Source organism: Rhea pennata, chromosome 5 (assembly GCF_028389875.1).
Source record: "Rhea pennata isolate bPtePen1 chromosome 5, bPtePen1.pri, whole genome shotgun sequence".
NCBI lineage: Eukaryota > Metazoa > Chordata > Aves > Rheiformes > Rheidae > Rhea > Rhea pennata.
This window is the reverse complement of record NC_084667.1, coordinates 40,014,038-40,039,377: the sequence shown is the minus strand read 5'-3', so window position 1 is coordinate 40,039,377 and position 25,340 is coordinate 40,014,038. Positions and strand designations below refer to the sequence as shown.

The 25,340-nt window shown below is 35.6% G+C and overlaps 1 protein-coding gene across 3 annotated transcripts in view; it reads right to left on the bottom strand.

Moving 5' to 3' along the window:
• Nucleotides 1-4,779: 4,779 nt before the first annotated feature.
• TOLLIP (toll interacting protein) overlaps nucleotides 4,780-25,340 on the bottom strand; it is a 31,703-nt gene continuing 11,142 nt past the window's right edge. For 2 of the 3 annotated variants that reach the window (XM_062577806.1, XM_062577808.1), the window contains exons 3-7: nucleotides 22,122-22,304; nucleotides 19,338-19,490; nucleotides 17,957-18,047; nucleotides 14,161-14,181; nucleotides 4,780-8,213 (exon numbers count right to left, since the gene is read on the bottom strand). In XM_062577806.1, the coding sequence (XP_062433790.1) occupies nucleotides 7,999-8,213; nucleotides 14,161-14,181; nucleotides 17,957-18,047; nucleotides 19,338-19,490; nucleotides 22,122-22,304 (663 nt within the window). In that variant the 3' untranslated portion in view covers nucleotides 4,780-7,998. The remainder of the gene's footprint in view (nucleotides 8,214-14,160; nucleotides 14,182-17,956; nucleotides 18,048-19,337; nucleotides 19,491-22,121; nucleotides 22,305-25,340) is intronic. The other variant, XM_062577807.1, reaches the window with a different exon arrangement.

The following is a 25,340-nucleotide window of genomic DNA, read 5'->3' as shown; positions in this document are numbered from 1 at the left end:
CAGATCCAACTTAAATCTTAAACTGCCCCCTAATGGTCATTATTTGCTTCTCTAGGGAAAACTAAAACAGGGAACTATTTCCTTAATTCCGCTGGAAACATTAAGCTTTGCAGAGCGTCTTCAACCAGAGATCAGTATTGGCAATATTACTAGTTGAAAATATTTTAGTAGAACCTAAATTATGGAAGATGCAGAGGCATATATACCAAATAGTTTCCAGTTAGCTGATCAGCAACCTGTGAATTAAATTTGATGATCCCATTGCAATCCTCAGTGGGTATGTACTGCCTTCATGAAAAAGATCCACATCATAATTCACTGCCCAGAAGTGGTTATTTTCTGAGATAATCTGAGGGTTTTTTTGCCCTTGAAAATTAGCCTACTGGAAAATACCAGAAACCCCTGCTTCCTGATCTCCTTAAAAAACAACTTCCAAAATTTTAAAGCAAAATCTAATCTTTTTTCTCCCCCTCAAGCCTAAACAGAAAAAAACCCAATGGACTCATACACTTTAAGGGGACAGAATTCAGCAGGAGACACATGGGGAGGTTTGCTTTGAAAGGAATGCTCTAGTGGGCATTATAGAACTAAGAAAACTCTAGAAGTGGATACTTTAATACAGAGAAATTAACTACAAAAAACCCAATGACATATTTGTTTGCTGTACAAAAGGTTACTATTTATCTTAAATATATTTATTGTCTATTCTATCAAGCTCCATAGAACTCAAAATAAAATTTATGCAATGCAGGTCTCAATTTTATAGTAAAAAATTCCCATATATGTTAAATATACAGCCAGTTTCCAGTTATGGAACTACAGATTAGTAAATGACTTAATATTTTAAATGAGTAGCAGTATACAATATAAAAATCAGTCCTGGGCTCTTTTCCTGTGATTTCCACAATGTATCAAGTTTATGAGAAAATGCAAAATTTTCACCTTTGATATTTATCATAATCAAATGTTATATAGGTGTTCATAGAGTGGTAAGGTTGGAAGGGACCTCTGGAGCCCATCTAGCCCAACCCTCAGCAGAGCCCATACAGGGATTGAACCCGTGACCTTGGCATTAGCAGCACCATGCTCTGACCACCTGTGCTAAACCTGCCACCCTGTTTCACTGGAAATTACCACAGAAAAGCATTTACCTATAATCAGGGAAAATAGAACACTAACTTGTCCAGTCAACAAACTTGTCAACTATAGGGACTTATGCAGTAGGGAACTGTTATATAGTAACTTGCACAGGTATAGTTGAACTACTTAGTGTAATATACTGATATCGCTACATAAAGCCTTTAAAACAAATCCATGGACCAAATTAAGCAGCTCATTGAATAAAGTAACCCATCAGCAAATAACAGGTTTTATGGTCTGACAATCTAACATCAAAATTGAGCAGATATGAAGGTTATGTTGTTCTTCTATAAAAGTGCATTTGTGGAACTGTAGTATTTCAACAAATGAAAGACATTCATAGATTTTAAACGAGTGTGTATGATATGTACCTCGAGTTCATAAGCAGGAGGACAGAATTTAGCATCAGTGAACAAGCTAAACTGGATGAGATATCTGCACAAGACTTCTACACAAGGCCTTTTACTTCCCAGTCCACAGTAGTCACTTATGCTTGCTGTAGGCTTTCCAAAATAGAAACCAACAACAATATCCAATCAGCTGGAGGATCGGAAAATGGCCAAATATTTTCATCTAATCTTTGAACTTGCCTTTAGTCCAATTCCTCTGTAAATTGAGGAATAGCTCTGAATTAGTTCAGTGAATAAAGAAAAATAGTCCCCTATTTGTCAGACTTTCCAAGTCTCAAACATATTTTTTAAAAAATTATTTCTCCTGTTATTTAACACTTCTAGATCATTATTTCACTCTTTACGACATTCCCCTTTCCTACCTCTCAGTGCAATTTTTGTTTCTCTTTTGAAACAGCACCTCCTAGTGGAGATTTGAAGAGAATATTTCATTAATTTCAGCTTCCATTTGCTTCCCTTCCTCTATTGATATTTGATAGCTTTTCTCACATTTTAATACAATACCATTATGTGCAAGGACTTTGATTCATTCATATCACCTACTTGTCTATCGACAAGGCTTCTACATTGTTAATTCTACTACTACACAAGATACTACAGATCTTGGATCACTTCCCAGTTAACCTAATTTTTAGAGCCTCCGCCTTTTCCACTTTAGACAAGGAAAAGGATCTTAATTAGGCTTTGCCTCCAGAAGGAACGGATTGACAATTTTTCTCTTGCATAAAGTTCCTTATCCCTCTCCCCAACCCCTATTATAGCACAAGCAAGCATTCTCATTTGAAACATAAAAGCAACATCAAGGAAACACAGATGCTGCCTTCTAATATCTTGCATCTGTGCAAGAACTTTGCAGTTGTTTATCAACAGATAGTCACAACATAGGCCCTAGGGTCATGCTGTTTGCCGATAGGTGACTATGCTGGTGTTCTTTAAGCTCCCCTGATTTTCTCAGTTGCTTTAACTAGTTTGGTGGTGGGGGGGGGGAGGGGGGTTGTTGGGGTTTTTTTTTATTCCTCCCGCTTAAGATGGCAGCAGTGAATCACCTTCAATACACAAACACGCTATCAGAACAGCTCATCGGACTGAGTCATCTCCAGGATGCATTTTACCACTTCCAGTGTATTTAAGATACAGACTATGTTAAATTCTTTGGAAACATTCACTCAGCAAGAAGGTTGAATCCTAGTCCTATAGGAATGGGAATCTCCATTACGTGGAGGTAAGCCCTAAAGTATGATAGGAAGTATTTAGCTCCTTCTTCCTTCCATGCTGTGTTAACATGCTGAAGCCTCAAGAGCCACACAAATCATCCTTCCACTTCTTTCAAAGTGAAATATGCCCCACAGAGGTTATCAGGAGATTAACTCACAAGCTGTTTCACTGAAAATATTTAAATTTTTATTTTAAAGTATTCCCATACTACTTTGTCATGGGGGGGTGGGGGAGAAGAACAAAACAAACCTACAAAACAAAAAGCAAACAGAAAACATGTTTCTCTCGGCAGTATCCTGCTAAGATTTTCTGATTCAGGCATCCATGTTTTAGTAGTTTTAAGTGGGTTTTTTTGGACAAAAACAGCACTTAAATACATGCGTTAGGATGAAGAGTTCTCAATCCTGCTACAGGCCATATGCTTATTTTTAATTTGACCTGGGGCGAGCAAGGAGATGAGGAAGACAACAGTAGTTCACTGTCTCAGAAGATGAGTGAAAGTACCTAGCTTATTTTAGAATTGGGAATAATATTAAAACAAATTGAACCCATCCTGCATTTGCTTCCAATGACAAGTGCATTACAATTAAGTTGCCTATTTATATCTTCCTGCTTCATACTCCAAGATAGTACAGTGAATCTTTTAAAAATATGTTCTAAGTAATTTTTTTGAATATTCTGAACAGCAGCATTTCCACATAGTTCTCCCACACATTGAAATACAGATACAGCTAAGATAAGTTTTAATTTATTTGCTTTCCTCCACTTCTCTACTTTATATGTGAATTTTACTTCAGGAATTAGGGTATATCATAATTATAGTCTATCTATTCTTACATAATTATGCATTTCGGAAAGATAGTAAAGAAAATGTTTCTGATGTATACACATTGTTGTACGAAAATAGATCAATTTCGTTTCTAAACAAACTTCCTGAAGATCTTGGGTAGAGAACTTGAGCAGTCTTCAGTAACCTATGACTTAAAACTGAAGCACAAAAGATTGTTAGTATGGGTTTTCTTTTTTTCCTACTTATTATAAAAAAAAGTATTTACATTTCTTCCTGGATGCCCTGTTTTCACTAGCATACATGAACGTTTTAATAATTGAAATTACACTGATTTCTCTTTATACCTCTACACACCATGACTACTGAATTAGCATTGAAGTGAAAATGCTAAACAGATGCTTTAACACTCACAAGAATAGAACATTTTCTTCAATCTCTCAGTGCAATGGAGAAACATGAAAGACTGTAGTGGTTTCTATCCCACTTTATGATCTAAAGGTTACTACATGGAAACACAATTTGAACACAATTTCATTTGATATTAGGTGCTAACAGTACATTAGGGAAACAAACCAAATGAAATTGAGTTGTGAAAGATTTCTCAACTATCATTTGTTAAAAAAAATTTAACTTCCAATTAAAAAAAAAATCACACCGTGAACTGGACAGTAAACGTTAATTTGATAATGTATTAAAAATACAAGCCATTAATGAATTCTTATTGAGCACAGCACTGCTTTGAAATGAAGAAGAGGACTTGGGCTGGCTTTGCAGTCAAACATAGCATTAAAAAGAGATGCTACCCATAAACCAAATCATTAAACTTCAATAACTTAAAAGATTAAATATTAGCAGATTAAAAAAGCCATTTGTTATAGCTAAAATAATACAGAAAGCCTTCATCATCACTTTTCTTTCATATGCCATTCTTCTTTACAAAACTCTCACTCCATTCACATACTGAAGCATCTCCCCCACACCGGCACACCCCCCCCCCCCCCTTGACTCCCCCCTTGTCCTTCAAACAACGCAGCCTCACTGCTCCCTTACTCTGTCCTTCAGGCCCGCAATACTGCAACACATTCTTGAAAGAATGACGTCTAGCCAGCTAGAAAAATTAACTAATGATGGAACAAAAGATAGCTATTGATACATGATACATATGTACATCAGTCTATAGACAAAGATTCAAATAATCCCCCTTTCAAACAGAGACATGATACATTCATTTAGATGATACATTTATTAATTTATAATGAAAACGTTAATGCATTTCAGAGTGCAAGAAACACATTTGGACACTGGACCTCAATACAGAGAGAAACAATGTCTTCAGAATTATTACAGCAAAAAACATCCTCTGTATGGTATTACAGATCAACCAAATAAGCAATAACATTTGTAAGGGGAAAAAAACATTCAATACCATCAGCAGAGGCAAACAGCAGTACAGAAGAAATTAGCAAGGATCTAGCTAGACAAAAAGTGTTCCTATCTTTAGCAAGTTTAGGCTCTTAGCAAGATTCAAACTAGTACTCTAAAGCACTAACTTTTAGCAGATGCCAGTCCTATACAGCTGGCTTTGTCTCCAGGCTGCTTGAAGCTGTTGAGCAGAAGAGCAGTATCAGAGTATCATCCTGTTAGAGTTTGTCAAAAACTGCAATCATAATGAGTGACAGTTTGTTTTAAATCACAAAAAAGACAATCAGTTCCAACGCCTTCATTTTACAGGTCCTCGAATAACTACTCCCTGCCTTTTTGCATCCCTCTCCAATTCAAACCTGACAATAAATAGCTTGACTGAGAGGATATGTATGCTGAAAAGCTGAGTAGGCTCATGATCAGTGTTTTGTTCTATTTAAGAAGATAAAAAGTGCATCTTGACATAAGAGTTTCAGCTATGACGTTTAATTAAACCAAAAGTCCCCAGAACAATACATTAGTTTTATGTGTTAAAATCCATTTACTGGTCATACTGCTTCTATGTTTCCCATCTGCAACTCATACAACTACTGCTTTGCCTAATATTTGCCTAAAACAACAACAACAAAAAAAAAAACATTTAAGAACAGGAGCTACAGCTCCCTCAGAGGCCTGAAGTCCAATTTATGAATGAATCTGGCTAACTTAACAGTTTTCTCCTTCCCCTCCTGAATGTTCAAATTGAAAGGTGTTTATTCTGTGCTTGAAATTCACCTGTAACAGGAGGCAGCACAACTTACCAGTCATTAAGTTCAACCATGATCTCTTGCTTTTACAAAAAGCTGTTATTACAGACTCCAACATTTTAATATAAAAATTTATATATGTACATTTTCCCTGAATTATTCCACCCCTAACAATTCATGCTATCTGTGTAAAAGTTAAGCAAGGGACTCTTCCTGCACATGGTATCTAAGCACTAAATCTTTACCAAGATTTATCCTCTTAGGTGACATGCCACAAATCACTATGCTAGGAAGATAAAAACCAAATGCCTCTGCACCCATTCAATCACAAAATCACAAAAATTTAACACAATTGTAGGGAAGGGGCAAGACCAATTTCTTGATGAATATCTGGTTTGTCTTAGAAAATAAAGATATGGTTATTGGAAAGCCAATAGGAGGACGCTATAAAGACACTTTCAAAGGGAAGTTTAAGACAGTAGGGGATTCAAAACAAAACTTAAAATTACGCATTATGAAAAGTGTTTTAGAAAATCAGAAACTGGATGATTATGACACTGTATTTTAAAAGTTTCAGTATCACTTTTAATCATAAAAAAATAAATATTCATACTCTACCAATGCTACTTAGAGGCTTCTTGAACGTAGTTGGAAAAAACAGCTTTTCAGCAGATAAGAAAAAGTATCTTAAGTGTGGGAAATGAAAGTACGGGGAAGAAGAGAATAAGGGTCTGTTTTCCTTATTCCAAACCTGGCTTTAAAGTTCTCATGAATCACTCAAGAGCCTACATTTCAAATGTACATTCCAACTCTTGAAAATATAAAAGTCTATGGCTATTGTAGAAAGTATTTGAAGTCAAACATTAAAAAGATAAAAGAACAACATTGCACATCACTGGTAAAACAAACCGGTGCATACTACTTAAAGTGCATTACTTCACCATGTACAAAAACAGATATTGCAGAATTTATCCAAGAGGTGTAACGAGTGCCTACTTCAAAATTCTAGAGCTCCAAGAAGAACTGATGTTTGGAAAACAATAATACTAACAATAAATATCAGCAACCTGTAACCTCTTCTGAGGATCAGACTAATTCAGATATGTTAAATTTTCCTCCCACAAGGAATTTATTTCCATTTGCATCAAATAGTATTAAAAGTAACTCAGTAACCATAATCTAACAAGTCACTGGGCAACTTTAAATACCATTTGAAGATTCCAAAGCTACTTTCCATGCTTATTTCATATTACATGAAAAAAAATACTGACACTTTTCCACAAATGTAAAATGACAATTTGGCTGAAATTTAAGTGTAAAGAAAGAAGTCTTATAGACAGATAATAGGTTTCTGCTTTTTTTAAATATAACACAATGCCTCAAATAATTGTTTGTTTACTGTGTCATTAATTTTCCAGGTATAAAATCTTTACATCTGCATTCATCCTTTGGAATAACTGTGAGAATGCAGAGTAGTAGTAAGAGTGTAACTAGTTGCAGGAGCACATTAGGGCTCAGTCCTGTCCTCTGCTACAGCTGGTACAGATGGTACAAGTTAAAAGTTATCTGTTACAATTTTATAGATACATAACAATACTATATGACAGGATAAAGCCCTAACTAAACACACACCAGACAATACATTACTTTGGTGCCCAATGACTAGGTTGAATAGAAGATGCTCGTTACAAATACGCAACCCAAAGAATTTAGCTTATTCGATTAAAAATTTTCATCAAGGACAGTTGACTATATTACAGCAATAATTAAACACCACAGAACAAGCAGAAGGGCCTTTTTTTTTTTTTTAATTTCTGGTAGAAACAGGCTGCTTGATGAAACTAAACTCCTCAACAAATCAGTTATGCTAAGAAAGAAACCCTCCACGGAAAAAGTTTTTCCAATCTAATGAACAGTAGCATATTCTGTACTGCATAGCATCACTTTATAAGAACTTGTTTTTTGAAAAGAGGGAGAGAAAGAAAAAAAAAGCAGCATTACTCGCCACCCTAGTCAGAATACAGCAACACAGGGCATGGCTGATAGTAAAGAGGATTCAATGCTGTTGTAAAACACATGCTAAACTGAAAACGTATAGACTGAAAAAGAAAGTGAAAAAGCCCCAAATGTCCAAGGAGAAAAGGGGATACAATCTTTCACAAAGGGGTACGCTAACAGAAAACTGTTAGGAAATTCTTCCTCTAGCTAAATCCCTGGCTTGGCAAGTAAAAATAAAGGTGGCATCAAGGATGGGGAGATTGCAAGAAGTAGGGATCTATGATTCTTCAGCCATCTGAAGCAAGGAGTTGATAGCTGCATCCTTGTTCCCCCTCTGAGCTTCTAGCACTGAGCGGATTACTTCCCTGTCCATGTTGGGAAACATATCCTGGATAGATTTCAGGTCCTCTTCGTTACAAAGGTGCTGAGGGTTTACTGCAGGAGGTGGTATTGCCACTGGTACCATGCCAGGATTACAGACTGCAGGCATCCCTAAATACAAACAAACAGAAAATCATGAAAGCAAATTAAAGACTTTGGAAAAAATGAAGTGGCTCATGTCTATCTCCCCCAGCCTGTCAACTTCAACATACTTTCAAACATGTACTCCAGAAAAGAGGTTGCAAAATTTGTCTCTGGACTGTTGCAAGCAGAAGACATTTTTCTTGAATGGGTTCTCTGCCTCATTTCCAATCTATTCTACAAGTACTATAGTACAGCAACAGGCACAACTCACAATTAGATACAACCAATATAAACCAGGTTTATGTTAATCACTAAACAAACACCAAGTGCACCATAGATGTATTTTTCTAAATCAAAACAAAAAAAAAAAAAACCCAAACCACCCACACCGAGCAATCATTGTCCAGTTAAATGCCCTTTAGTGTATTTAGGCTGTGATGAACAAGATGTATATATTGCCTGTGCAAAAGCAACTGATACACAGTAATTCAATGAATGCAATCTCTGCTACATTAAAAGGAAAGCATTAAAGTTATTGGATTAGCATAAAGTATTCTGGATCAGTAACTGACCTGGAGACTGGATCACTTCAACATAAAGAGAATTCTATGCAAATATTTTCCCTGGCTTAAGTTCCATCTGGCTCACTGTGCAACTATACCATAAAGTAGCGAGCACAATTTCACTTAAAACTAAAGGGGCACACATTGCTTTTCCCCATTTCTCTGCCAGAGGACAAATTTCATCTGACATTTCTGATGGACTTTTTGTATTGCTAACTTGTGAAATTAAAGCAGCATTAGTTTTTTTAAAAAAAACGTTTTCAGAAAATCACAGAATGGTTGAGGTTGGAAGGGACTTCCGAAGATCATCTAGTCCAACCTTCTGCTCAAGCAGGGCCACCTAGAACATGTCAGACAGGATCAAATGAGTTTTTTCAAATTCCTAGAAAAAGGAATTACTAGAGAGGAGTCCCTTTTCATCACCTGACAAATTTTATCATTAACTCAGACTAGATCTATTGCTGAAACCATCTGTTTTTATGTACTGAAGCCAGACATACTATACCTACTGGCTGTCTTTATCACTTCCAAAAATAGTCTGTTTCTTTTCTTCTCTAAGCAGTTCTAGACTCTTCATTATCTTAGTCTTATATGTTCATGTGTTACTTTTCCTGCTCTGTGTTTTCTAAGGTAGGGCAAAGAGAATCATCTGCATCCAGATGCAGATACAACATTGCTTCACACAGCAATATGATAAAGTTTTCAGGTTTTTCTATTCTCTTTCAGACATTTTATTTTGCCTGTTTGAACAATATTTGCCTGGTATTTTCAGTAATTCAGAGACCTTTATGAGCCCTAATGGCCAATCAAGAAAGCATCATCAAGTAGGTACTAGTTAGGGTTTTTCTTTACACATAAAACTTTGTATTTCGTCCCAACCTTAGTAATTTTACTTCCTGATTGCTTTTCATCATGAGATTCTTCTGCAGTAGCCAGATACACACAATAGTTAAGTTTTCATTTTGATTCATTGCCTATTGGTCCCCCTTCTTTTGATTGCTTGTTTGTAAATATGATGCACTCCACTAAAAGTCTCTACCCATTAGGGGAAGACTAACTGTTTCTCTCTTCATCAGGTTTTCAAAATACCTATTAAATCACAATAGGACCTTTAGTCCTATCCTACAATATATTAACACAAGAGTTCTCAGCAAATGACATTGTCAAAAATGCAACTGACAACTGGATATACATAACACCCTCATTCACATACTCTGACTTCTACAGTTTCCAAGGTATAAGTTTTCCCAACAAGTTAGGGAAAACTAGTTCTAATCTTCAGAGATTTTGATTAGTTTATGCAGAGAATCATGTCTAAAAATTTTAATTTTGCTATCCTCCACTCCTCTGTAAGTAAGATCAACTTAACCAAAACGTTACACACTGCATTTGGTGCAAAAATCCAAAATATGAAATTGCAAGAAAATGTTACCTAGTCTGAATTTTCTTGCTGATCATCTTAATTTGTTTTAAGCTCTAATATTATGACTTGATGCTAATCCTCTCTCTCAAAAAGAAAAAAAGCAAATATTTTCTTTCCACGCCACCCTGTTATAGTCTGTTAACACTTTTTTTTTTAAATACTCTCTAACCTACATACACATCTTTCAAGTCCTCCAGTTACCTAAATGATTCCACAATTTCTGCTTCTTTAAAATAAATAGTTCTTACCTCTTTAAGCACGCGATCCTCAAAGGCTTTTTGATCAATCTTACTACCAGTTTCAATATATTGTATCATTTAACAATGTACTTTTTGAACCAGGTTCTATGCATTACTCAAGACTAGATCAAAAGTTGCTTTTCTTATGAATTCTGACTAACTGCTCAAAAGGAATGTACTTCTGGTGGCTAGTACCTGCACCACAGCATTAAGCAGATTTAGATCAGACAACTGACATTATTTTCAAGTGCACATCTTTGCTGCTTCATCTCTCTTAATCTAATGACTATAATACTATACAGCTGATCAAAAAAATGCCCCTATACTATATCACTTTTGTCAAGACTTAACACCTCCTAAAAAATAAGAAAGGTGATTTTAATAGCTATCTTGCCTCTTTAATGTTTTCTATAACATCTCTATTTCATCGCAAATGTCTAACTTCTACCAATACTTTAGTATCTCAGTGATTAACTTCCTTCGATCAGATTTAAAAAGATGCTTATATTAAAATTACCAAATCACTTTACCCATCTTAACTTATATCTCAACTATCATTGACCATGTACTGTAACCAAATATAATCTGACTGCTTGTGTGTGTGGTTCAACTGTTATTTAACACATTCTTTGCTATTGCTTTACTCAACTTGGACATCTGTCTTATCAGATATGCTAGAGGAAACCATTACTTTGAATTTTAAGTATCTTCACAACAGCCAACATTCTTGAATTCTTATTTTAAAAATTCCCCTTGTAATCTTTTTTTAATTCTATCGAAAGCAGAAAGGGAACTTAGATGCTGTAAGCAGATGTACAGGCTGCATCTGTTCTAAAGAGTTTGTCCTTGGAACTAGAGAAAACTTCCAGCACCATTTTATTACAGCCACACACCGAAATTCTGTCTCTGCTCAGCCCTATGCATCACAACCTTCCTAAGGATATGTATAGTCTCTTCCCCAACAGCCTCCAGAGCTTATGCCATCTGAGCAATGGTCCCTGGGGTTCTGCCAGCACAAGGAGATTGCTTAAACATCTGGTAAATTATACCATGCATCTACCCAAAAGGCAAACTAGTGTGCAGTCCTTATCAACACTGCAAATACAACAATCTGCCTAATAAGCATATCCAGCTGCATTTCAGATTGCCTCTTCTATAGCTTCAACAAGCCTCATCTCCTTCCCCACGATTTCCACAAATAATCTTGCTGTATACAACAGACGAAGATTTGTGGCATCAGGAAATAAAGTGCATCACAGTACTTGAAAGAACAAGTCATATAACAGCTGTTTTGCCTTTTACTCAAGCTTCTAACATTTTTTCAGTAGGTCATCAATGTTCTAAGATCATCCAAATGAATAGAATTTTGTAAATAACCAGCCTAAGCTATCCAGGAATTATCAAGACAAGAGACCAGTTAAAAATATTAACCCAAATGAAACATCCAACTCACTTCAAGTACCACAGCAGCCTACTGTAACAAATGGACAAGCTTTCTAACAAAGTTCAAGTATCTTGCCAGTGTCAAAAAACATGCAGGTCACACAACTTTGCTGTTTCATCAGAACAAGTTAATTCTGAAGCTACAGATACCTGGAAAGGCAGTATTCAATAAACAATTTTGATTTAAAATATTCTCAATTTCAGAGTCAAGACATTTCTTTGTAGTACTATTTTTGCCAATGATTTTCAAACTCTTCTCAGCTCTTACAGCTCAAGTATAGTAATTTATACCATCTACAATTACATCATACACACATAAATAAAATGGAAGTACAGTATCACAGTGATACTAGTAAGTATTTCTACAATAAATGCTTACTTTTCATATAACTCCATATTCAGGTTATACAGGTTACTAATTTAAAGAATATCTTGTTTTGTTTTTCAAATTAAAATCCTCCATCATTTCTGATTTACAAAACAGTAAGGAACACTCCTTGCATAAACTTAAAGAACTAAATACCATGATTTAGTGTGTATGCAATCGTGACAGTTATAATAAACTTCAAATTTATTAATGTTCAGTAAGAAGCTGTTTTACATATTACAAGTTCATTTTACTGAGAAGTAAAGACTGAAGGTAAAACACATAAGCATCCGCTACAAATGGAACTGCACACATTTGTGAATTGTTCTCAGATACTAGCTAAGTGTCATAAATCAGAAGAATGGAGTACTATTTTCTAATTCAGTGGAATAGCAATGGCAAAAAGGCTGGCAGGAGCAGTGGCATTCCAACACATGAAATGAAATGAGTACATACAATAGCAAGTCAACTGACAGCACCTTGTGATTGCAAAAAGCAGCAACAAAAGCATCAAAGAAGCATCAATGGAATAATTTTTTTCTAACTGCATCCAAGGCATTACACACCTTTTATATTATTGTTCAGCCAAGTACTCTACGTTTAATTTCTTACATCATTACCATTCTGCTCTTTGCATCGTGCAAAGGCATCCTTCAAGAATTAAATTCTGGAACCTTTTTAGCACAAATTCTTCCATTTGACAGAAGAAATCAGGATCACTTGTTTTAAAGATACAAATTCAAATAGGTCTTAATGACATTTCCTTCATTAAAAATAATAATAATAATAATAAGCACTAAAATATGGATGTCTTTTTTTTTTTAAATGCTGCTTCTTTGCATAAACTTAAAGAACTAAATACCATGATTTAGTGTGTACGCAATCATGACAGTTATAATAAACTTCAAATTTACTAATGTTCAGTAAGAAGCTGTTTTACATATTAACAAGTTCATTTCACTGAGAAGACTGAAGGTAAAACACATAAGCATTTCCTTTGCTAAGGAAAATTAAGTCTATGAACTCATGGAAAGGTTTACAATTCCACTACTTTAATAAAAATGATACAGTTTTTTGCAATATATTTAGTTTCATTTACGGCATCTTTCTGAAATTCAGAGCACCAAGAAATGACATTCTCTCACGAGGTATAATTCTAGAATTTTCTGAACATACTTGATTGAACATCAATACTGTATCAAAGTTAAGGATGCCCAATACCTTCATACAACTCAAAATCAAAGGTGGCATAATACAGTAAATAGTAAAATGGATATCCTATAACATAATTTGCTTTTGAAGATCATTCAAAAGCACATTTCAGATGCTTAAGTTGACATGAACCTAAAATAGATCTGTTATTACTGAAAGATATATACCAATGAAAATGTTACCTTTTAGAAAAAAAAGGCTCATTCAAAGAATAACAGAAGGTAGTTGACAGGCTGCTTTCCCAGGATGTCACTGCAGAACTGAGTTCTTCACTTCTGAGTTTACAAATAAATGTAATAAGTAATATTTTAAAAAGCACGACACTACCTCCTTCTCCCTAAATGCTGCAGTAACAGAACAGAACTGCAAGATAAGTTTCTCTAATAGGAAACCAGTATGGTCACCTAAAATAGCCCACTGGCATAAAACAGTTTGAGAAAAATATTGGTACTATATTTTCCCCATTAACACTACTATCACCATTTACTTTAATTATAACAGACTGGAACTGGGCAGAAGCCTTTCAAGACCTTCCAACAAGGAAAAGAGTTTTAATAACTTCAAGAGACACAATAAATCGCCTTATTGTGACATCCACGTGCAGTACCTTGTGATGCAGTGTGCTGTAATGTTTAAAAAAACAAAACAAAAAAAAGCTGTCTGCATGAGTTCATGCAAAAACTGGAGTCAGTAAGGATGACAGCAAGAAAAGAGCTTGGAAACTTACCCAGAGCAAAGTACTCAAGCCCTAAAGACAGGTGAAAATGAAGGGGTGAGGGGAAAGGAATAAGACATGGGAAAGAGATATTAATCTATTTTTTTTTTTAATAGTGAACCACTTAGTCTCTACAACTGAAAGTTGGGTAAATATAGGTAGTTAGGTAAATACTAATCTAACTATCTTATACCAGAAATTACAGGCTGCTAGGATGCAGTCTCACATTTGCTGCAATACTCTGAACAGGTTTCCAAAAGTGTGCTCTTTTTACAGAAATAGCAACTAGAGGATTTTTTTTCAATGTAAACAAACCACCAGGTGTTTGTAGCAAGGATTATATTTTATTGCTCATAAAGGAACAGCATATACCTACAGTATTCTAAATAAAACACAAGCACCCTCACAAACTAACCCATCAAAAAGCACAGAAACCTAAGGGGCTAATGTATTAACATAGTAAGTTAGCCTCAATGGAAAGTGACATTCTGGACTCTGACAGAGCCCTGCCATTTCCCCCACCACCACCCACAGGCTCACTTTTAATGCAGGCATTTTCAAGTCAAGTAGAATGGATTTCCTGTAACCAGAGATATAGCTTGCTTCACTGAGCGACTTTTTGCTTAACTTACTGCCTTTGCTATACTACTAAACATCAGCTTAGACAGTAAGCAAATAGTATACCACAAAATATTCTACAGCATCACATTCACTGACCTTTAGAAGAAGCTGCAAGAGAGGGTAGAAAAAGTCAACTTCTACAACAGCAGCAAGACTGACACAGAAGTTTAAATTTTTCAAAACTTCAAATGTATAAATCCAATGTCAACTACAGTTCATATCAACTAGCATCCTTTCCTCAAAAGTTTTGATTTTGAAAACTTTCAAAATGAACTAGCGCAATGCAAGACTATTCTATTGCCATTTCTTCTTTCATCAGTTTTGCAACATCTACCATCAAATATGAGGGAAAAAACAGTGACTAACTGCTTGCCTCTGTTCATACAATAAACAGGTGAGAGCAGAAAAGAGGTTTCTTTTACTTTAATTAGAAGGTTAATTATGATGTATACAAAGTTTTGAACAGAAACTTTGTGTTACTTACAGTCGAAAAACCACAGCTTGGCTTTCGTGGCACAACTAAATTTGACTAAATGCCATTTCACATTAAAGCTGAATTATTTTGCAGTTTTCACAAATAACTAATAAATTGTTCCACATACACATTTCAGTTCTTCCACTGTATTTCCACCATAGATAAAGCTTAGACTCTCTATATATTGTCTATATGGCAGAATTTCCTTTATTTCAGGTGTAACAGATTATTTAGTGCAACTCTTGCATTTTCTGAAGACAAGACATAAAACTCACTTATTCACTACATTGTTAACTAGACATGTAAAAAATCTGAACAGAGAAGATGGGAGAAGATATATCCCTATGAAACAAACTGATGTCCTATTACTACCCTGCCTGAAGTGGACAGGGATTCTTCTTTTTGAGGCTGACTAAGGTTCTAAAGTTTTCCCAAAAGGTAAAAAAATCAATTCAACTAGCCAGTGAAGGTTATTAGTCTGCACGGCTACAAACATCTTCCTGAAAGAGTTCATGGAATCCAGCAAGAGCATCTAGATCAGCACAGGGGAAAAACAAAAACAACACACACACACACACACACACACACACACACACAAAAAAAAAAAAACTTCTATTCTTCCAAGGTGCACTATCAGTTCCTTTCACCATTTGAAATGACTTTTGTTAAGCTATGTAACTAAGAGCATGTTACAGTAAGAAGTCAAGTCACTTGCAAAAAGCTAACTTAACCATCTTTCTAATTATTATGAGTGGCTAATTTTTATATTTATGAAGTCTAAGGAGTGCATTCAAGCTTTGTCAGAACTAAAGAACAGTTCAAAGGGAGTGGTAGGACATCACAATATTTTCAATATACAAGTAGTAGAAGCAGGAAGAATTTTTCATATAGAAGAACACGATACTTAAAATAAACATACTGTATCTTTGCAGACAGTGATACTCCAAAATATACATCAATAAAACTGTTACAAAATTTATCACATAAGAATTGTGTTTATGTCAGTCATTACTATTATGTGCTAAATATTAGTTGTATCTCTACTTGTCCAACTAGATTTCATAAGTATTCCCTAAAATATTCTCAAGATCAATTAAATTATATACAGAATACCAAGATCTGAACATCAAGATATAGCACTGTGTACTTGTTTTACAATTCTGAAGGTCTAGTTTCAGTTTTAAATAAAACTAGCCTCCATTTAATTTTTACTGTTCCTGGTCTGACTGGCAGAGTAATTTTGCAACGTGAATACTGCTATTTTGATAGGTCTGCTCAAGAAATTCTAGAGCACCTTCTATTACATTGCAATAAGTACACGTCAGCTATTTTTCCCACTTTAACCACACATACGATATTATGCTTCAAGTTTACCAAGTGCTTCAGCCTACAGGGATGTGATGAACCCACAAGATACAACATCTAATGGGAATGCAGAAGAGCTACACAGAAGTTTGGCCTACAATAATGGAATCACACTTCAGGATATACACATTAGTTGAGACAAGTCCACTCGCAAAACAAGTAGAATTTAATCCTGAGAACTAAGTTCTAGAGATGAGAGCACTCGAAAGGAAGTATACTGCATGTTTTCACTGAGGAATAAAGTAAGTAATTGAACGTTCCCATGTTTTGCTTTAACTTTACTCCGTAAAAACAGAGCACTAAGTACCATTCCTTATGTTACTTACCCAATCTTTTACACACTTCTGTTGTGAAGTTTTGTTTCTACAAAGAATTTAAGTTCAATCAGGAATTAATTTTAAGAAAGTCTGTTTTGTGTCAGCTCTTAGTATTGTAATTACACCCCCTACACTCTATCACCTGTTCATACACTCATTATAAAAAAAAAAACAGTATATATCGATTATAACCTTATTTTCCCTTAAAAAGCACATAGATTGCTGAATGCACATCTATACAATAAAATGGAGTTTAAGAGCTGTAAATAAAATCAAAAAAAAAAAAAAAAAAAAAAGCCCAGCAACTTCAAACATCTATCAGGTATCTAAGTATTGCAAGTCCAAGCTCATTGACATATTTCAAACTTTTCACCTCTGATAAAAAAAAAAAACTTAAGACCGCAAAGTTAAACATATCTTTGCGTACAAACCTAAAACTTACTTTACAAAATAAGACAACTGACCATATCTGCCATAAATCTTACGATGTATTTAAGTCTTAAACTCCATCTGAGCAATCGCTAGCAGTTTTCATTCAGTATAGTTAACGTACTGTGCGCAGCAAGTATGCACAAATTGTTTCAGTGACCACAGAAGAGAGAAACACTTTATAGTCCATCTAAGCTGTAGTTCTAACAGCATAAGTCATTTGGTGCTCTGAAGTCTGAGCAGTCTCACATGGATTAACACCATCTAATAAGCACACGTTATATTAGTGTAGCCTGCCAGAGTCAGTTATTCAATGACTTGACATAAACCAAAACTGGGGGAGGGGGAGTGGGAGCACGAGCTTTGAGCTACTTGTTTCAAACTAATCTAGCTCTTTAAGACAAGGTACAAGACTGAAATCAGACCTACACCTCGCTTGTTCACTCTCCTTCTTCTCCCAAAATATATCATAGGAAAAAAGATCAAGAACAAGATAATTTATAACTTCCCTTTATGCTCTGAAATACACGAGAAAGGTAATAGTTATTTCTGCAAAAACCTTGACTTGTGTTTCTAAAGTCCTCAAGAAAATAAAACATACCTGCTATAGGCACATATCCAACTCCTTGCTGGTACACAGTGGGCATCAGGACCACTGGCTGGGGCTGCATCATCATGGCAGCTGGCAATGACTTGACACAAAAAAGCACGACAGAGATTAAAAGTACTTTAAGAACAGAAAAAAAATTGTAATAACAAATAAAATTAAAATAGTATTTGCAAAAAATTCACCACACTGCAAATCACTGCTCCACAGTTGATATGACTATACTAAGTGCTAATCTACATAAAATAAGATCTCAGGCAAATCAAGTGAACTACCATTCTTTTAACTGACAATTCATTTGAATGTAGCTCAGTATAATTACATCACATCAAACTAGTCTTGCAACAGTTCTTTGATAAAATTGGCTATTAAAATTTCATGTTACTGAAGCAGATGAATCTAAGAGATGGCTATATGCGTTTTCATGTCTTGCTCTTCTGGAGTAAGAGCAATTGAAATGTTTACATTCATTGTAACCATTTAAACAAAGCTTGAACGTTAGTTAAAGCAGTATACTGCTGCTAGAAACAAGTTAAAGTTCAAATTAATTTATTTTTGAGGTTAAAAGGTATTTTGAACAGAAACACCAATTTAACTCCATTCCTTTTTATACTAAAATTTCTATTCAGCTTGATCTTCGAAAACTTTAATAGTAAAAGGTAATATTCTATGTGTATTATATCCACCGGTTACAGACAGTTTTAAAGTTCAGCCCCAGGAAAAAAAAATTGTGATTAAAAGAACAACAGTTCACATGTGAGTCAGTATGTTAATTTCAAACAGCAGAGAACAACTATTCCAGCTTGTACACTCAATAGCAACTTGAAATTTTTGATCACGTACAAACACAGTAGAAAGCATTCAGGGCAGGTAGCTGTTGAACAGCACGTGCTAAAACAAAGGTGACAGACTAGAGAAGAGTTCACATGCTGCTGAATGGATCAGCTAAGTCAGCAGTTCAACAGGAAGCAAGACCAGGAGCACCAACAAAATATAGATGAAATTTAAAACAGAAATCATCAGAAAAAGAATTCAAACTATTCAGAAAAAAAATAGGACAGCAGAGTTTCCATTCCTTTTGTTTCTAAATTAACGTGACATTCTAAAGCATTAGGAAAAAAAAGATTTCTACTACTGTTAGATTCTATGAAGCCTCTTTTTTATTTAATTTTATTATTATTAAATTAGGAATTACGATGGATCATTTGAAAGAGATTTTTTTTTCCTTCTCCACTTCTGTCAGCACAGGAATGAGCTGAATTTTTCAGAATGACAAAACCAAATTCAGAAATATCCATTCATTACTTCACCAAAACAGATTTACTGACTTAAGCATTAGTTAAATATAATTAGGCCAGAAATTCATTTGGCTTACCGTGTATGACATAACCAGATTGATCATTCCTTCTTTATCATCACCCTGCCTTCCACTCAGGCTATACCATTCATCCTCCACATTTCCTTGTTTCAGAGACTCTGGAATTGTAATATGTGTCCAAGCAATGCGATCATCCATTGAAAAGGCCCGCTAGAGTGTATTTAAAATAAATTTTAATCAAGTTAATTGTCCTCAGAAATGGTTCTTGATTAGTATCTCCTTAAGTTTTATACTACTGCATTTTTCCAATTTTTAAATCATTCCTTTTGATAGAACTAAAGCATCAAAAAAGTATTTTAGTCATCATCTCCCTTCTACCAAGAATAAAGGGGTTTTTGCTCTAAGTGGAATCATAGATTGAACACAGGCATTTAACAAGAAGAAACTGAAAACCTCAAGCAGCACACTTCTAGAAATCCAACATACTAACATCAACATGGTTTATGTGAATTTAGTGACATCACATCAGAGGATGCTAAATGCTAAACAGTCTGAACACTCTCTGTCGCTTCACTGCTATTTATCTGTGCATGTTATATGTAGGATGCTATTGCATATCATCACCACTTACTTCATAAAAGCCCTACCTAATATGGTTTTCAAAAGTTGGAACTTTTAACAGCACAGAATACAGTATTTCAAATTTGAAAATTCCCAAAAGATAAAAACAATTTTATTCAATGCCATGAAGACACCATTGTGCAGCATTACCTTCTGGGGCCTGTGCTAAAAGAAAAACAGCTTTCAGAGATGTCTTGAACACTTTAGGTTATAGTTTAAAAGTTTCTAGCAGTTGAAAGCATCAGAGAGCAGGCTAATTAAATGATCAGGAAGTTGCTGCTGATTTTCCCCTTTTTATTTTTTAAGCATTTTCCTAAGGTAAAAAACATTTAGAAGAATACTATTTCCTACTACTGAAAGAATTCTAATGGGATTTATGCATGTCAGAAGGTAACGTTTCAGGCTGTCTGTATCAATAAATATGCCTCCTCAGATAGTCTTGCCCTGTCAGGTTTTACTTTTCCCCAATAACACTAGAATATAGGAACACAAGACACTTCAAGACTGAGGAAAGTAGATTATCTTGTATAGCCTGCAAAAGAAGTTTGACCAGCTATAGCAATTTTTCCTTGAGCACATAGCTATGCTGAAAAATATCTAAAAGGCTGAACCTAAAAGAAATGATAAAGAACCAATGCAGATAGGACATAGTATCAGAAGAAAAGCCCCTAAACTCAGTCTACACATTCAAAGCCCAGAAGATAAAACTTATCAAAGAGCATCAAGTTAACTGAAGTTTTTAGGCATGCACAACTTGAAATGCCATATATGTACTGTTTCCATCCTATCAATTTGTTGTTTGGCTGCAATTTAAGTTATATTCTTAAGAGAGCTGCTAGCAAAACTAAGGCATGACAGCAGCTTTAATAGATTTATGCAAGACTGTCTTAGACAAGGTCAGGTACAACTTCAAGCACATACCCCAGCAAAGGTTACATAAAGCCTGATGAAAAAACTAGATAAATACTGGAATAATTATCCCATGTTAAATTCTGACTTTATAGTCCTACCTAAGTTTTTTAACAGTCCATAGTTAGTGGACAGCAGTGGATTTTGCCTGATCACTTACAGTATTAACCTATAACCAACAATAGTTTTCGGAATATTTGCATTAACTACCTCCAGCTATCCAGTCAATAAGCATGTAAGCGGTCCTATCTGAAATGCAGATGCATCTGAATAGGCACGTATCAGTAAAAAGCAATCACTTAGGAGCAATCAACATATTACTAAATGAGAATTTATTTGTGTTTAAGCTACTATGGTAGGCTGTAGTCTGTCTTGCCTGTTGTAGCAATGGAACAGACTTCAACTCTATGAGCTAAACCTCGCAAAAGAGGATTCAAAAGCCTCACTTGTGTAACAACCACACAGTCAGTCAGTCAAATTTTACTACACACAATAACAGAGTCAGCAAAAAAGGCAAACCACAGATCTAAGCCTCACTTGCCACTTCTTAGGTTAAATTATTCAAGAAAATGTGTTTGTGCTAAGTCAACACCAACAGTCTGAACCGAAAAAGCTGAGATGCAGGTACTAGAATTCAAGTTATCCTCTTCCAGGGACCTGAGTACAGAAGATTACCTACCAGAGCTGTTAGCCAGACCTATTAGATCTCTGAGAAAACAAAGTTCTTTACAAGCTAGGAATTTCTTACCACTGCATCTTAAGTAAATCAGAGACAAGTGCCTACATGCCCATCTGCAATGGAATTCAGCCAAATATAGAATAAGTTAACATTCTACCTATAAATCCAGGTGACTATGTATATTTTATACTTCATATATCCCCAGCATTTGTAAGAGCTCGTATGAAAGTTCTTCCCAGATCAGAGTAATACTGAATAATACCAGAGAAGAACTGTATTAACAAGCTATCTTTCATCCAGATAGTACAGAAGATAAGGTTGTACGGCATCTTGATAGTGAAGAGGAGTTTAAACACTACTCGGACTCTTGTTCCTCTTCCTTTGTACATGCAAAAGAGCAGCTCTGCTAATGCTCAGTAGCCCTTATCAGCTGCCAAGGGAAAGGTAATAGTTATGACATTCTTGGGGACAGAATAACGCACTGCTGCTCTTAGGATTCTGAAAAATTTTCATCGTCTCGCAGAGAGCACAGACAAGAAACAGCCTTTAGTAACTCAATCCTATCTTGCAAGACTCCACCAAATCCTCAGCCTAAATTGTGGACGAGGAAAAAAATATATAGTAATTCTGACCTCATCAAATATCTCTAGATAAAAGGAGTCCACACCCGGGGGAACAGTGCATTGAATAACTTTGTTCCAGCGAGGGTTCTTGGCTCCATTATGTGCTGTGGGAGTTTCATATACAGCATAGCCCAGCCGTATTCGACAATATGGATCCATGCGGGTCATTCCATAGTTCTTTGCCAATTTTGCCTGGAAAAAGATGAAAACCCTTAAATATGTAACATTTGCATTAACTTTAGTTCACAAAGAGAATTAGACATTGAGTGAAGGACTATGTTCAAATATGACATAGAAAAAAAACCTCAAGAAAAACAGCGCTCTAAGACAGAACAGTCAAGGACACCATTAAAGAGCTCGAAAATGTTGAGAAAGGGCTTCTCTTTTTAAGCAGTCTGCTGTACAAAATATGCACTTTCATCATAACTAAAATAGGTTATTTCACAACAGATCGACAAATACATGATTACAACAAAAACAGTAATATAAATTCAATTTTTGCCTAGGTATTTGCTCTCTAATATGTTATCATGAAGTTAATGCAATAGGTAGCCAGGCCCATTTCACTGAAGTACTTTTAAAGGATGAAACAAAACCAATAGCTCTTTTAAAGGATGAAACAAAACCAATAGCTCTTTTAAAGGATGAAACAAAACCAATACCTTCAAGACTATCACACAATGTTCACACTGCTAAAGCAGTTCAATTCAGTAATATCTAGTTGCTTATACTTTTCAGAGATTAAAAAGAACACTTTGGCATTACTTAATTCAGTGTATCATTTAGTACTTTATGAAGCAACTTAAGTTTACTATAAGCACAAGTGTTCCATAGAATCAGTATCTTTGTAGCAACACACTTTTTCTATAAAGACCACACAAATAGAATGAAACAAGTTGATGACAGTGCTTAAGAAAACATCAAGTATTGTTGTATAGCTGCATCAAAGTAGAATTCAAAAAAATTTTTTTTGACATGATTTATCTGGCCTGTATTAAGAAGCTTACAGCTCTTCTTATAGCAAGAAAACACATAGAACATGGTACCTAGGATGCCTCCAACCCACATGGCATTTAAAGGGCTGAAAGAGTCAAGATTTCCACAGATTTTAGTCACAGTGGTGCCAACTCTGGCCTGGAAAGCCCTGTTCCCATTTAGGGCACACACTTGTTCAGCAATTTATATAGCAGAACCAGTGAGACATGTCTCAAAATGTTTCTTATAAATGTCGGCTTAGCAATTAAAACATGAATGTTAGCACCCAGATTATTCTATTCTAGACTGAAGCCCTGAGATTAAAGACCTTACTGTCAAACTTTACTGAGAGAGAGTAGAAAATTGTCAGCCCAGTAACTTAAGCAGACACAATCAACCCCACCTAGATACATTCATCACTATTTCTCCACGTCTGCTAGAATAATAATTAAAAAAAAAGTAGTAAATCACCTTCTCAACATTTTCTGATCTTCTACCAGTTTATTAGTAGCAGAATTAGTGCATGCTGTTCCATATGCTTAATCAACAACTGTTTAAATAAATAAATAAACCTCAACCAGCTTTTCACGCTCCATAGCTTAACTACATCACAGTAAGTCTCATCCAGAACGCCCTATGCCTCAATCTACCGCCAAGATTTCCAGAGCACCTTTACATAAAGTCCCAGATAGCCACAGAGCATTATCTCTTGACATACCACATGGTTGTGCTGCCATTCAGAAAGACCTTAACAGGCTGGAGAAGGTGACAGACAGAAATCTCACAAAATGCCAAGGAAAATGCTAGTCACACATCTAGGAAGCAGTAACTCCATGCACCAGGACAGGCTGGTGCTGACTGAAAAACTGCATTGCAGAAAAGGACCCAAGAGTCCTGGTGGATACCAAGTTGAACACAAGCCAGCAATGAGGAAGGAGTATATGAATGAAGTAGTATAGAAAGTGAGTAAGAATATAGCAAGCAGATGAAGGAAGACAATCTTTCCCTTGTACTCAGCACTGGTGAGACTACATTTGGAGTACTGTGTCCAGTCCAAGGCTCCCCAGTACAAGACAGGCATGGACCTACAGGAACAAGTACAGCAAAGGGCCACTAAGATGATTAAGCATTTCACAGAATCACAGAATGGTTGAGTTTGGAAGGGACCTCTAGACATCAGCTAGCCCACTCCACTCTGTTCAAAGCAGGGTGATCTAGAGCAGGTTGCTTAGGACTGCATCTAGTCAGGTTCTGAACATATTTCCCAGGACAGAGATTTTACAACCTCTCCAGTCAAGCTGTTCCAGTGTTTGATCAAGAAAAAAGGGGTTTTGTACATTTAAATGGAATTTCCTGTATCAGTATGTGCCCACTGCCTCTTGACTTTGCACTGGATACCATCAAAAAGAGCCTTGCTCTGTCTCCTTTACTCCCTGTCACCAGGCTTTTATACTGATTGGCAAGATTTCTCCTGAGCCTTCTCTTCTCAAAGCTAAACAATCCCAATTGTCTCAGCCTCTCCAAGTAAATCAAATTGTCTGATCCCCTAATTGGGATTAAGGGCTGGCCTCAAGGGGCAGAGTAGTGGGGGTATTGGACTAAATGACCTCCAGAGGTCCCATCATACCTGAACTATTTTATGATTCTGTAACAAGTTGTAACTTACAGCCATGGCATCAAAAACTGCCATCAAGCTTTGTTCTTCCAGCATAATTTTTCCTTATCTGCACAACAATTTAAAAATAAAGGAGGACTGAACATTATAATTACTGTACCAACTCAAACAGTCCACCAGTCCAAACACAAATAGTCTGGATGCTTCTGTATAGAGCTACCCAAAGTAAGATCTGACCTCTTATCAGCTCCAAGAAATTATACAATCTATATGCTGACAACATCCCACAACAGAAGGTACTTTCAGCAGTCCAAGTAAACAGCCAAAGATTAAAAAAAAACTACAGGCTAGCACACAAGTTTTTAGAAACTAAGAGTTAACGGAGATATGGCATGTCATCTGATAAACGTTTCATTTTCTTTTAGGTCTGAGGTTTAACCTGGATCATCTATTATTATATCTGAAAAAAAGAATTGATATTAAAGCCTCTTCCCCTGTGCTCTAAAAATAGTAATGTTTTTCTGCTGTTCAAAAATGCAAAACAAACTTCACATTCTATAGACAATCATTGAACAGAGATTGGAAAACTAGTCAGAAGCTGAGCAAAGACTGTAACTGAATGCAACGTACCAGCTCTG